Source organism: Siphateles boraxobius, unplaced genomic scaffold (assembly GCF_051911475.1).
Source record: "Siphateles boraxobius isolate OS27281-9 unplaced genomic scaffold, OSU_SipBor_1 12, whole genome shotgun sequence".
Classification (NCBI taxonomy): domain Eukaryota; kingdom Metazoa; phylum Chordata; class Actinopteri; order Cypriniformes; family Leuciscidae; genus Siphateles; species Siphateles boraxobius.
In genome coordinates, this window is record NW_027508722.1 from 8,519,103 (window position 1) to 8,533,809 (window position 14,707).

At 37.9% G+C, this 14,707-nt stretch overlaps 1 protein-coding gene across 1 annotated transcript in view; it reads right to left on the reverse strand.

The window, feature by feature from the left end:
* The window catches only part of cdkal1 (CDK5 regulatory subunit associated protein 1-like 1), a 462,830-nt gene that overhangs the window by 157,673 nt on the left and 290,450 nt on the right, over positions 1-14,707 (reverse strand). Inside the window, exon 9 of the mRNA XM_077207373.1 lies at positions 7,576-7,742. Within this exon, the coding sequence (XP_077063488.1) occupies positions 7,576-7,742 (167 nt within the window). The remainder of the gene's footprint in view (positions 1-7,575; positions 7,743-14,707) is intronic.

Below are 14,707 nucleotides of genomic sequence, written 5' to 3' on the forward strand. Positions count from 1 at the left end.
AAAAACAACCAGATGAACACGAGGTTTGTGAACTCGCAAAGTACGATGTCAGGCACTGTTATTTGCTCTTGCCCCCTTCCTGTTCGAAGGAGTGATGAGATAGTTAGTAGACTGCCCTCACTCAATGGCTGGCTGTCTAAGTGGTGTCCGCAAAATAATATAGAATTCATAGACAATTGGAAAGGTTTTTGGGGCAGATCTGACCTGTTGAAAAGAGATGGTATTCATTTCTCCTGGGTTGGTGCTGCTCTTCTCTCTAGTAATATGGCACATAGTCTTAGAGCTCAAACATGACAATCTGGGGCTCGGGTCAGGAAGCAGACAAACTGGCTAAACCGACTGTCTGTTGGCTGTCTCACGTCACAGAGGTCAGATAAATCCAATCACATAGAGACTCTTTCTTCATTCTAGATATCATCATATAGAGACTGTGTCTGTTCCCTGAATTAGGAAATACAAAAAACTTCCAAACCCACCTAAGGGTAAAAATTCAATTGATGTTCAACAAATAAAAAGCAGATATAATACAAATGAACAAATAACAAAGCTCAGGTTGCTGAATATTCAATCCCTTACTTCAAAAGCACTTATTGTTAATGATATGATTATAACCTAGATGTGCTGTGTTTGACAGAAACCTGGCTAAAACCAAACAATTACATTACTTTAAATGAGTGCACCCACAGCACACGTGTCAGGACCTACTCATTGTCATAATCATCCTCTCGATCTAATATTGTTGATGCCGCTGAAATTCTGCAGCAGAGCGATGACATCTCAGATCATTATCTAGTCTTGTGTAAATTTGATTTAGCCAAGGCAGCAAAGCCAACTCCAATTAACAAATATGTTAGACCTATCACTTCTGCCACTAAATATTGCTTTATAAATAATATTCCTGATCAGTTTAATATCCTCAGCATCCCAGATAGCTTAGAATAACTTGATATTGCGACAAACTTTTAACTCTCTCTTTTCCAGGACTTCAGACACCGTTGCTCCTCTGCGCTTAAAGAAGATTAAAGAAAATAGTCCAACGCCATGGTACAACGAGCACACTCAGACCCTTAAGAGAGCAGCCAGAAAAATGGAGCGCAACTGGAAGAAAACAAAACTAGAGGTATTTAGCATTTCATTAAAAGAGCACGATTGCATACAGAGAGGCCTTAAAAACTGCTAGGTCTGCTTATTTTTCAACCCTATTAGAAGAAAATAAACAAAACTAGAGATCGACCGATTCATCGGTTTTGCCGATTAATCGGCACCGATAGTTGATTGGTGGAACTATCGTTATCTGTAAAAATCCACACCGATAGTTTTTCCGGGTTGCGTCCGTTGCTGGAGCGGCTGAGAAGTGTGCGGAGTCATTACACAGTACGAGAGTGCTGAAAAGAGACTCCTGGCATTATACAGAGCGAGAGCGGCTTCTAGAGGACAAATAACAAACTATCACTGGCTGAGTTGTTTACGTTAGCACGTGAGGCTGCGTGCAGCAAGGAGAGAACACACAGCACAGAGAGCGCTGACACTTAGACGACAGAGACGCGCATTTAAAACACTGACAGCGAAACGGTATGAATACATAACACTAAAGTATATTGTCATATCATTATAAAGTAATTAATTTGTTGACTAGATGCTGCATCAGCAGAGAAATAATAGAAGTATGTTTGCAGTCGAGGCTGAGAGGACTCTAACATTAGTACCTCAGTCAAGTGGTTTAAACAATGTGACAAGAACAAACGCAGAGCTGACCCAAATGTTTTATGTTGCAATTGTTACCATCTACTTGCATTATTTTATATCCAGCTGGTCACTTTTATGCATTCATTAGCCGACGAAAGTTGCATATTTAAAACTAGTGACGTGATTGCTTTCTCAACATTGATATGCAAGTATGCGAACTCAAAATTCTGGCCAGTTGATAATACCTAGAATATCAAAATCAACTGCTGGCGGTAAATCATTTTCCTACTTGGCACCAAAACTTTGGAACAATCTTCCTAACATTGTCCGGGAAGCAGACACAGTCTGTCAGTTCAAATCTAGACTAAAAACACATCTCTTTGGCTTAGCATACACATAACACATTATAGATTGCTATAATTCAATGTTAGGCTGCATAGTTTAGATCAGCCGGAACCGGGAACACTTCCCATAAATCCTGATGTACTTTGTACATCATAAGAAGGATGGCGTCTACGCTAATATTAGTCTCTCTGTTTATCCCGAGGTTTACCGCAAACCGCCGGATCCAGGCCATATCTAGATCTGAGGAAGGACCATCACATGGACACGACGACAACGCATCCCTGAAGTGCCAGCCTCATCAACACTGTGAAGGCCTCATGGACACCTCAACAAACTCATCTCCATACCGGCGTGATGACTCCGACCCCTAACCAGATGAACTGGATAAATATTGTGAAAGTTCTGATCCAATCTGACTTCTGACCTATTATGCCGCCTAAATAATAATCATACACTGAGCCTGGGTTCTCCCAAGGTTTTTTTCTCCATTCTGTCACCTGATGGAGTTTTGGTTCCTTGCCACTGTCGCCTTTTTTTCACCTTCATTCGCCATTGGCTTTTGGCTTGCTTAGTTGGGGACATTTAACATTTAATTTTGAATTTAACAATACTATTACAACTTTACTTTCCTGTTATCTCTGTAAAGCTGCTTTGAAACAATTTGTATTGTAAAAGCGCTATATAAATAAAGGTGACTTGACTTGACTTAGCCGACAGAAACAAACAAATCAGAAACGCGTTCGATTTAAGTTCTTTTTTATCACTACATCTTGTTATTTTGATTAGATAATCATCAAGTGTTCTAAAATAGAAGCAAATAAAGTGAGAGACTATACATAGGCTATATTACGTATACGTAATATAGCCTTAAAATACGTATACGTAATATAGGTCTTTATTCAATTTTAATGGCCATCTTTAAGCATGTCTCTTTGGAATTATATGAAATGGTAACACTTTACAATAAGATTCCATTTTTAGCATTAACTAAGGTTAATAAAAGTTGTAGAAGTATTATTCATTGTTAGTATGTTAATTTCAACATTTACTAATGCATTTGAAATGGAGTTTTAATTCTTATTTTATCTGTTATCACCTTAATTAATGTACTATGAACTAACATGAACTAATACTATGGACCGGGATTCTGTGTCCTTAATAAAGATTGAATGAAAGAATGAATAACAATTTATGATTAAGGTTCAATTGTATTGCTTAAATTAACACATACAGTAAAAACGTATATTGCATAATGCATATAGTTCATGAAAGCTAGCTAATACATCCTTGTTAACAAATGCGACTTGCAAAGTGTTACCTATGAAATTTACATATGTTTCTAGGTTATAGCTAACAAAACTTGTAATATTTTAATGTTTAAATTGTTTTCTGTATAGAGTTCGTTCTGTAGAACTTCTTATTTTAATATATTCATATATTTATTTAATTTAGCACATTTCAGTTCAGCATTGTTTTACTTGTGAGTGTTATGTTTGTTTTTAATCCAGTATCCATTTTAAAAAATATCGGTTGAATTATCGGTTATCGGCATTTACGATCAAACCTAAATATCGGTATCGGTAAAATCCACTATCGGTCGACCTCTAAACAAAACTCAAGGTATTTATTTGAAACAGTGGCTAAACTAATACAAAATAAAGCTTCAAGCCCTGACGTTTCCAAGCCGCACAACAGTAATGACTTTAACTTTTTTACTTACAAGATTGATAATATCAGGGAGATAATTATAACTATGCAAACATCTACTACAGTATCGCATCAGACGGTGCATTGTAGTCTCCCTGACGAAAAATTTGATTCATTAATTGCTATAGGAGAGGGTGAATTTTATAAAATCGATAAATCATCTAAATCGACAACATGTATGTTAGACCCTATACCATTAATATGTTACACCGACTAAACTACTGAAAGAGATGCTTCCAGAGGTCATAGATACCCTTCTTAGCATTATTAATTCATCTTTGTCATTAGGATACATACCAACAACTTTTAAGCTGGCTATGATTAAACCGCTTGTTTAAAAAACGCAACTTGATCCTACAGAATTAGTCAATTACAGGCCGATCTCGAATGTACTTTTTCTATCAAAGATTATAGAAAAGGCAGTATCTTCACAACTATGTTCCTTTTTTAGAAAGAAATGGTATCTGCAAGGATTTTCAATCAGGATTTAGACTGTATCATAGTACTGAGAAAGCTCTCAGAGTCACAAATGATTTGCTCTTATCCGATTGTGGTTGTATCTCTCTATTAGTGTTACTCAATCTTCGTGCTGCACACTATCGACCACAACATTCTTTTAAATAGACTAAAAATATATGTTGGCATTAGTGGAATTGCTCTAGCATGGTTTAAATAGGGCCCTATGAAATCCGTTTTATTTTTTCTCAAATTCCGTTTTATTTTTTTTCAAATTCCATTTTATTGGATTTATTTTTAGCCCTTTCGGATTTTTCGGATTTGCTTGTTTTCTTTTCACTTCTAAGCAGTATTTACCGTTAAATTCAGTTACACAAACTCACAATTCAGCTTTTTTATTTAAACTCTTAATATATTCAGCAAAGTACATTCAAAATTCTCCAAAATTAAGCCAAACCTTCAACAAATCTCTGGCCAAAAATAACAGTAACATGAAGGTAACAGTTACAAGGTAGGATTGATGAATATTAAATCAAAGATTAAATGCAGACATGCTGCAGGGAGACAGAAACATTGAAACAACGATATGTGCCTGACAGAAAGCCAACACAATGACATTAAAACCACTTTTCCTAAAGTAAAAAATTCTTTATAACTACTTGCATACATCATTTATTCTTTCAAGCAGACATATTAACAAACATATTAAAGCTCTTAACAAACAGTGAATGCTTTTCTCTTTTTCTTTTGTTGCTTGACACGGACCGCATTAGGTTAATTACCCACTGTCACTTTAAGACGTCGGATCATGTCCAATGACATGCGGATCCACTGATGCACATCCGATACACTCACAATTGTTTAAGACATAGCCGACATAGTTTACGTGAATACTCTCCAAAACTGACATTTAGACATAATGTTGTGTGTATTTGTCTATTTAGACACGAAAGAGAGCTCAATTCAGTACTTGCGCGCTGTATGGCTCCACGCTTCGGGTCGGGCGTGTGCGCACAGAAAACTGTACTGAATAGAGCTCTTTTTTGCATCATCACTCTTATTCAGATCGCCTGCTCTACTCATTCTCCCAGACGTTTAAATTTTTTTAACGTTTTATGAGACCGCTGGTTAGATCAGCATGTTACAGTATACAAATGGACGCATCTACCACAAACGCAGCCCCCGTTAGCTCATCAGAAGCCACTCGCTTCGACATTTTTTTCCCTACACGTGAACGTGAGGTCGTATGGTTACTAGGCAACATGTTTAACAATGCCATTTGGCTACGGTTTAGGTAGAGACCTTTCTACGTTTGTTGTTTTAAACTGAAAAATGAGAAGGAAGTAAAACAAAAAGTTTATTTAATATGTAAACAAAATATATGCAAATTCCGCGTGTATAGGAGAATTACGTTTTCACGTGTAAATTCCGTGATTCCGTCCGCGCTTTCCGCATCACGGAAATCATAGGGCCCTATTTAAATCATACTTATCTGACCATTATCAGTTTGTAGCAGTAAATGAAGAGATGTCTTATCGGTCAAAAGTTCAGTATGGTGTACCACAAGGCTCAGTACTAGGACCTTTGTTGTTCACTCTGTACATCCTACCCTTAGGAGATATTATTAGGAAGCATGGCATTAGTTTTAACTGTTATGCTGATGATACTCAGCTCTATATTTCTTCACGCCCTCTCGAAACTTACCAATCCACAAAATTAACGGAATGCATATCTGATATATAAAAAAAAAACTGGATGACCAGTAATTTCCTACTACTTAATTCTGAAAAAAAAATATTCTAATTATTGGACAAAAATACATTCTCACGTAATAACCCAAAATACTGTCTAACACTTGATGGCTGCTCTGTCAAGTCCTCGTTGTCAGTTAGGAACCTGGGTGTGCTCTTTGATACCAATCTTTAATTTGAAAGTCACGTGTCTAGTATCTGTAAAACCGAATTTTTTCATCTTAAAAATATATCTAAATTATGTCATATGCTTTCAATTAAAAAATGCAGAACAATTAGTTCATGTGCTCATGACATCAAGGCTAGATTATTGTAATGCTCTACTGGGTGGTTGCCCTTCACGTTTAATAAATGAACTACAGCTGGTCCAAAATGCAGCCGCTAGAGTTCTTACCAGAACCAGAAAGTATGACCATATTAGCCAGGTTCTGTCAACACTGCATTGGCTCCCTATTAAACCTTGTATACATTTTAAAATATTGCTGATTACTTACAAAGCACTAAATGGTTTAGCTCCCCAGTACTTGAGCGAGCTCTTAACGCATTATAGTCCTTCACGTCTATTGCGATCTCAAAATTCTGGCCAGTTGATAATACCTAGAATATCAAAATCGACTGCTGGCGGTAGATCCTTTTCCTATTTAGCACCAAAACTTTGCAAGAATCTTCCTAACATTGTCCGGGAAGCAGACACAGTCTGTCAGTTCAAATCTAGACTAAAAATGCATCTCTTTGGCTTAGCATACACAGCACATTATAGACTTCTATAATTCAATGTTAGGCTGCATAGTTTAGATCAGCGTGAACTGGGAACACTTCCCATAAATCCTGATGTACTTGGTACATCATAAGAAGGATGGTGTCTACGCTAATTTTAGTCTCTCTGTTTATCCTGAGGTTTTACCGCAGTCTGCCAGATCCAGGCCATATCCAGATCTGATGAAGGACCAACGCATGGACACGATGACAGCGCATCCCTGAAGTGCCAGCCTCATCAGCCCTGCGAAGGACTCATGGACACCAACAATCCCTTCTCCATACCGGCATGATGACTCCGACCCCCAACCAGATGAAACTGGATAAATATTGTGAAATTCTGATCCAATCTGACTTCAGACTTGTATTGCTGCCTGAATCATAATCATACACTGATCGTTCGTTGGTCGGAAGAGAACTGGCCCCCATACTGAGCCTGGGTTCTCCCAATTTTTTTTTTCTCCATTCTGTCCGTGATGGAGTTTTGTTTCCTTGCCACTGTCACCTTTTTCACCTTTCTTCACCTTTGTCGCCATTGGCTTTTGACTTGCTTAGTTGGGGACATTTAATTTTATATTTAACAATATTATTACAACATTATTTGTCCTATTATCTCTGTAAAGCTGCTTTGAAACAATCTGTATTGTAAAAAGCGCCATATATATAAAGGTCACTTGACGTGAGACACTAAAGGCTTGGGCTCACAAACAACAATAAAATACCAGGACTTAACTAAACTGCTCATGTGGATTATATGCTATAATACATTGTAATTTACTGTGGGAAAGAGCAAACCCACCTTAATGAAACAAACAATTAACAATTAAACATCTACTGCAAGATCTTAATGGTGAGGTGCATGATGAGAATGTACCTCCAGATGTTCCAAAATATATGGTGGGTTGGTCATGCCCAGGCGCAACATTGCTCCCTCCGGGATCTCCTTCACCAGTTCCCAGAGCAGAGACGGCAGGTCAGTGCCGATGTCCCGGCCATATGCACCCGTGTCCTCACTGGTCAGCCAGATCTCACAGACACCCTCTGCAAGACGAGACAGCGGCAGCGTTGTGTTGATTAAACATAGACATTTTGCATTCAATACAGGAAACTATTGTCATTTAATATTTCTAACTGAAAGTTGACTGCCCAATATAATGTGCTTTTCATTTGAATGTGTGCCGATAAAAGGAGAACTGTCAGTTTAGCAAAACGTTGGCATCTTTTGTAAGCGGTAATCTTGTGTGCTGCCTATGAAGACACTTGAGGTTTCATCTCAGTTAGAGAGAAAAAAAAAACTTCTAATCTTAATTCGTGATTTAAGGCAATTTCATATACTGGTCAATTTTGAGATTTTGCTTCCATAACATGCCTTCTTTCAGACTAGTGGAAAGAAAACATTCAAAGACACATTTAAATGTCAATTTTATTATACTTTATCTATTTGCGTCTGTAGATGTTAATTGCAATATATATCTTTAAAGGGACATTGTGTAGGAATTTCTCCCATCTAGCGGTGAAATTGTATTTTTGTATTCAAACAAATTGTGCTCTCCAGCGCCTCGCTTTTTCAAATCCTACGGTAGCTGTTATGTACCAAAAAGCTATGACAGGATGTCTTCTAATAGCACTTCGTCGAGTTTTCCTTTGAGTGAACAGGTTTGTTATTTCAAACAAACTGCAACTTGATACAACGAACAAGCGAATATTACAGTATGAATAATAACAGTGCAATGCAGCCTTTTAAACTTGCCGGGGCAGTGACAAGCGCCTCTCACTGCTCTGCTCCTCCGTTTCTGCTGCTTTCAGTTACGTGAGGCTGGCTCTGAACGAAAACGCGTTGTGGAAACGCGTTGGCCTAGTACTTTTTGAACCTCTCTGCTATTATAGTTTTTCAAGATGTTGGAACGACACGGAAGCCTCCGTGGACCTAGCCGTCACATGTATATAAAGATAATAAATTCTTTGTTTACGAGGACAAGTCAGATAATTGGCAGAGGTATTTGTACACCATTGAGGACATATTTATGAATAAAAATATTGATTTTAGATAGTAAAATACCTAAAAAACTACACATAGTCCCTTTAAAAGCTGTGAGTTTTTTTCTCTCCTTGCACCGAGTCAGAAATATCCACTTTAGCGGTACTTAAGTACACCAAACTTTCCATTTTTATTCCCATCTATAGATTTTAAGATGGATTTGTTCATATATCATTATCATTGTATCCTCTTGTCTGTTGACAGCATTTTCTTATTTATGGAGTGATAAAAAGAGATATCCAAAATTGCCTCTGTAAAAACCTCTGATACGTAAACAAAATCAAACAAGGAAATGGTTAATTAGAAAATTGCATTTATAAACATAACATTTCAGAAAACTTGTGATACAAATAATTTGTCTTTGTATCAATCAGATACTGTGATAAATCGACTGTTTAATTATGGCAATATCTATTAGTTAAAAATGTTTTTAAACATTAATACAGCCCCTGACCTCTAAGGATAGTAAAGAGCAAGACAGCTCACAGTGTTTGACATTAGACCGTTCTACAGACAATGAATGGTAGTCATGTAGCCTAGTCCACAAATGGAAATCAGTTCAGAGATGAACTCTATAGCAGCAGATATCTCAACCACCATGTGCTACTTCATGCTCTCCAGAGCAGCAGACGATGAAGGGAGATCAATCTCCCACACTTTCTTGCACTGTGAGAGACTTAATAATGACGATTTTGACCGGGTATCATATTTTTTCACAGTTGTGGAACGCTCAAGGTTCGGCCCATCGTTTAATGACTCTGCATCAAATCTGAGTCTCTGCTGGATGCTGCTTAAAATGCAGAGACACAATTAGCAAAAGTGTAAGGATTCTTAAATGTGCAAGTGAGTGAAGAGAGGCGACGTGCATGGTTAATTTAAAGGAAGTTAGCGTTAAGTCCAGATCAAGACCATTAGCGGCAGCTCTGATGGGTGTCCTTCTGCTTGCATTATTAATCTAGTGTCAGCAAAGTGGAAGAGAAGGTTAGTGCTTCCTGAACATCCCCAGATCATTATAAAGCCATTGTCTCTCAGGGCCATTCAGCAGCTAATGTATGATTCAGCATTGCACCATCAAATTGCAGGGGTCCACGTGAAACGACAGTCTGGGCCGTAACAAGTATTCTTTGTCATAGTGCCGAATCTGACAGGAAACAACTGACTGTGATGTCAAAGTGTTTTCTCTTAGATGCCAAGTCACATTTCTTTATTCAGTATACAATTTTAAACAACATATATTGTTTTAAAGCAGCTTCATCATACTAAACAGGAAAATAACAGTGGTGATGCAGACATTTTGAAATAAGTTCAATTTTAGCTGTAAAGCAGCTCTACAAAAGACAAGTGTCATTATTCAGACCAATTCAGTATGCTAGTCTGTTGAACAGTCCATCGGTTATTAAACAAATTCAGTTGTAAAGCAGCTCTGTAGAAGACACTGACTATGTTTCCATGCACCTTCAGAATGTGATTATAATGAGATTAAGCAATTGTACGATTATTATTACGATATTACGAAACTCTCTCATGTCATCTAATTGATGCCATTAAGCTCATAATTGTGGCATATGCAGATTTTAAACAGGCATGTAAACACTTGCATCTTCCACTCTGACCAAAGTTTGCATGTGCTTGTACATAGTGGTAAAAAATCATCACATTTTTGGGATGCTGAAGAAACTTAATTAAGAGTTAATTCAGACAACATTGTGTGACAAATATAATGCAGTATATTTATGCTAGAAAACATAAAAATGGAAACATTTTAGGCACATCAACGGAAATTGACTGAGGCCAGATAAAGATACCAAAAAATCTGTGTGCACTAGTAGAGCTTGCAGTAACACCTACTGTACAGTGGGGGAAGTAACTATTCAAGGCGTCAATTTTTTGACACAGTTCCAATGCGATTCACATAAAATTTTGATCAGACATTGGTATTAACTCATATATATGAAGATAAAGAAATCATAATATTACAATCCAAAAAAAATTATGTGTAATAAATTGAAATAATACAGGAAAAAAATATTGAACACGCTAACTGAAATTGCACTTAATACTTGGTGGAAAAGCCTTTGTTTGCAATGACAGCTTCAATACGCTTCCTGTATGACCAAACTAAACACTGACAGTGCTCAGGTGGGATTTTGGTCCATTCTTCTAAACAGACTGTTATCTTGAATATTTTGGGGGCCCTCTTTCTAATCTTGATCTTCAGTTCAATCCACAAATGCTCTATTGGGTTTAAGTCTGGTGATTGACTGGGCCGTTCCAACAACTTTATTTTCTTCCTCTGGAACCAATTCAGAGTCTCCTTTGCAGTATGTTTTGGATCGTTGTCCTGCTGGAAGGGCCACCCGTGTCTCATCTTCATCATGGTGGATGGCAACAGATTCAACTCAAGAAATTTACGGTAAATGGCTCTGTTCATCTTCCCTTCAATAATATGGATTCTGCCAGTACCATGAGAAGAGAAACAGCCCAATACCCTGATCACCTCCAAACTTCACTGTTGGTATGGTATTTTTGGGGTCATATGCGGAGCCATTTCTCCACCAAACATAGTGTGTGGTATAATTGCCAACTTATCTGACCACAACACATTCTCCCAGTAATTGACAGGCTTTTCTAAATGTTGTGCACACTTCAAACGAGCTTCAGCGTGTTAATGGTGTCTTCCTGGGTGAGTGTCCACAGAGGTGGTGGCGGTGGAGAGCATTGCTAATTGTTTTCGCTGTGACAACTGTCTTGTGAACAAAAGTCTTTCTGGAGCTCTTTCCGAGTGGTCCTTGGCTCTTGGGCTAACTCTTCTGATTGACCTTCTGACTTGCTGATCAGAAATCTTGCATGGAGCACCCAGTGTGACCAGTCTATGGTGGAGTGATGTTCCTTCCACTTGCGGATAATGGCCCAAATGGTGCTTACAGGAACATTGTGAAATCCGTCTGTAACCAGTTCCATTATGTAGGGCAACAATCTTGTTGCAAAGGTCTTGGGAGAGTTATTTGCATCTACTCATCATGAGATGTTTGCATATTTTCGTTTAGAGGTGGATACGCCTTTTTATAACCTGTCAACATGCACTAACCCAGCTGATTCTGATTTTCACAGGTAGGAGTTAGAACTAAGTGAAATCAGCTGCTGCCTTGTCTTTCATTGACTTGGTGTAATTCTTTTTCTTAGTGTTGAATACTTTTTTCCTGTCTTTGTAATTTCTTTATTTAAAAGGGACAATGCACATTAATCAACATGAGTACAAAGTCCAACATGTAAATGTGCCAGATTTAGCCATACAGGCTAATTGTCATCTGCAGTCCCTATAGCAGGTTGATGGTTAAAACAATAAATACACTACAACAATACAATAAATACATTAAAGAGGTGTATAGACACACATTAGAATGCATCAACAACACATAAGCACGCACAGAAACACCACTATAGCGATGAATACAAACACATTCTGTATTATGGCAGCATATTTGATTTGTCAATAACCAATGTTTTATGGATTTGGAGAATGATTTTATAGATGTGATGTTCCTTAGTTCTGTGGGTATGGTATTCCATGTATGAGCTGCTTGAAAAGAGAAAGCTGACTGTCCAAAACTACTTTTTCTATTCTAAAAAATTTATAAAAGAAAGATATCTGCAAACTTAATCATGTTTTCCCAATTTAGCAGATCATATTTAATTAAGATTTTAAAATGGTGATATGAATTTGACTTTTTATCCAAAGTTTTTAAGGCCCATTTATAAAGCGTTTCAACTGTTCGTAATGTGGTCCAACCTATCTGTGTCCAACTGGTAAGACAGTAATTAATGTGTGATAAAATCATAGCATTAATATATAACTTTGAGGCCTGAAATTCGGAAAATTAAATTTGATTCTATTTATGATCTTTTTCACCTGTGGTTTAAATGAAAGACATGAATCTATTATTATTCCCAGATATTTGAACTCTTGGACTACTGGAAGTCTTTTTTTCCCCCCTGCTACTATAACATCTGGGTCTAGATTCGTTTGCAGATTTCGGAAAAAAACAAAAAACATGCATACTGTTTTATCAGTATTAAGGTGCAGACACGAGTTTGCTAGCCAATTGGAGATATTAATCATCGTAGCTGATAGCTCTTCTGCAGCTTGTCTCTTGTTTGTAGCATGTAGATATATGACAGTGTCATCAGCAAACATCTGGCAGGTGACATTAGGTGGACAGACCTCAGGTAGATCGTTGATATATAAACTGAATAACAGGGGACCCAAAATGGAACCTTGGGGTACACCCAAATTAATGTCAGTTATTTGGGAGATGTTATTATCAAACACATTGTTTTCTGTCTGTAACATATGATTTTATCCATTTAATGACATCTGATGAAAAAATTAGCTTTGATAACTTATTAATTAAAACCTCATGATTGACCAAATCAAAAGCTTTTTTAAATCAAGAAAAACAGCTCCGACCACCCCACCCTTCTCCAGTTTAGCCTTTATATTTTCCAACAGAAAGACATTAGCCGTTTACGTAGAATGATATTTTCAAAATCCAAATTGCATCGGATGTAATGGTAAGGAACCTGCATTTAAATGCATTGTAATCTGTTCAGATGTGATTTTTTTCTGCAATTTTTGAAACTACTGGAATAATGCTTATCGGTCGATAGTTGCTGATGACACTATGATCACTGCATTTAAATCCCGGTGTTATTATTGCAGTTTTCCAAGAACTGGGAAACACTCCTTCATTAATTGACCAATTAACAATTTTCGTAATAGATGGAATGAGTGCCTCCTTTTAGGTTTTTATGAATGCTGTGTCCATCCCATATATATATTTTGCCCTTGAACCATTACGAGAAGAGATGATCGAATGTACTTTGAAGTTTGTCACTTCAGAATAATTTTATCAGGCAAAATTCTGGGATAGAGCATTTATGGAATTAATAAAATACCAATTAAATGCTGGTGTCCATTTGAGCAGCATCACATGGAACAGCTCCACAGTGAACACAAATCTGAGACATTGACAGCTTTAACGTTCTCTGGACTGTTAACATCTGGAGGTGGTTGAATATGTAGCCACATCACATACCACATTTAGACTAAAGAACGAGACTCAACACAAAATCCCTGCGACACAGCTCATGTTTACGGTCTCATTCACAGGGGTCGTTGTGTTTGCCACAGTGAATAAGCAATAACAACAATGTCATGAATCTCAGTCATTGTTGACAGCTTCAGCTGGATCGGGTCACGGCACCATGGGACACCTAATCATGTAACCTCACAAAACACAGTCAATTAACCCATGTGACGCAGTGGGGCATTGTCATAAAGCATGCGGCGAAAACAGGATGCACACACACAGCCCCAGCACCTTTCCATTACTTGAACCCTGGGCATGAGCTGATGTCATCTACATACGGGGTGTTCCTTTTTCCAGCAATAAAGTATGGAGGGATGGAACAGGGTGGTGTGGAAAAAGTGGGGTGTGAGGATGTATGACATGTTAGGAAACAGCTGGAGCTGCAGTCCTGCCTTTCCTGCAATGAAATGCACAACACTATCCTCGTTTGGCCCCACTCTGCAGGAAACCCATGTTTGTCGTGTCAGAGCCTGGTGCTCACAGGTCCATGGTGCTTCCATGAATCCTCCATCACCGCACTGCAGCTCCTACTGGTATACAGCTTGTTCTCTCTCTGTGTGCTGTGCGTTATTAACACAGTTGCGTACAGCACATTACAGCAGGTGCTCCGTGATAAAGCTGCTTTCTGAAGCTCACACACACTAAAGAACATGTCAGAGTGGATCAGATGAACTCACTGGGAGGGTCAATAAACTGCACTGTGGAGAGTGGAACTGTACACAATACACTCAGCACGTCTGTGGATGTTTCCAGTGAAAATAAAGCTAAATTGTTAATTAGCTTCACACCGCCTCATCTAAAGCTGAGCTTGGCCTCTG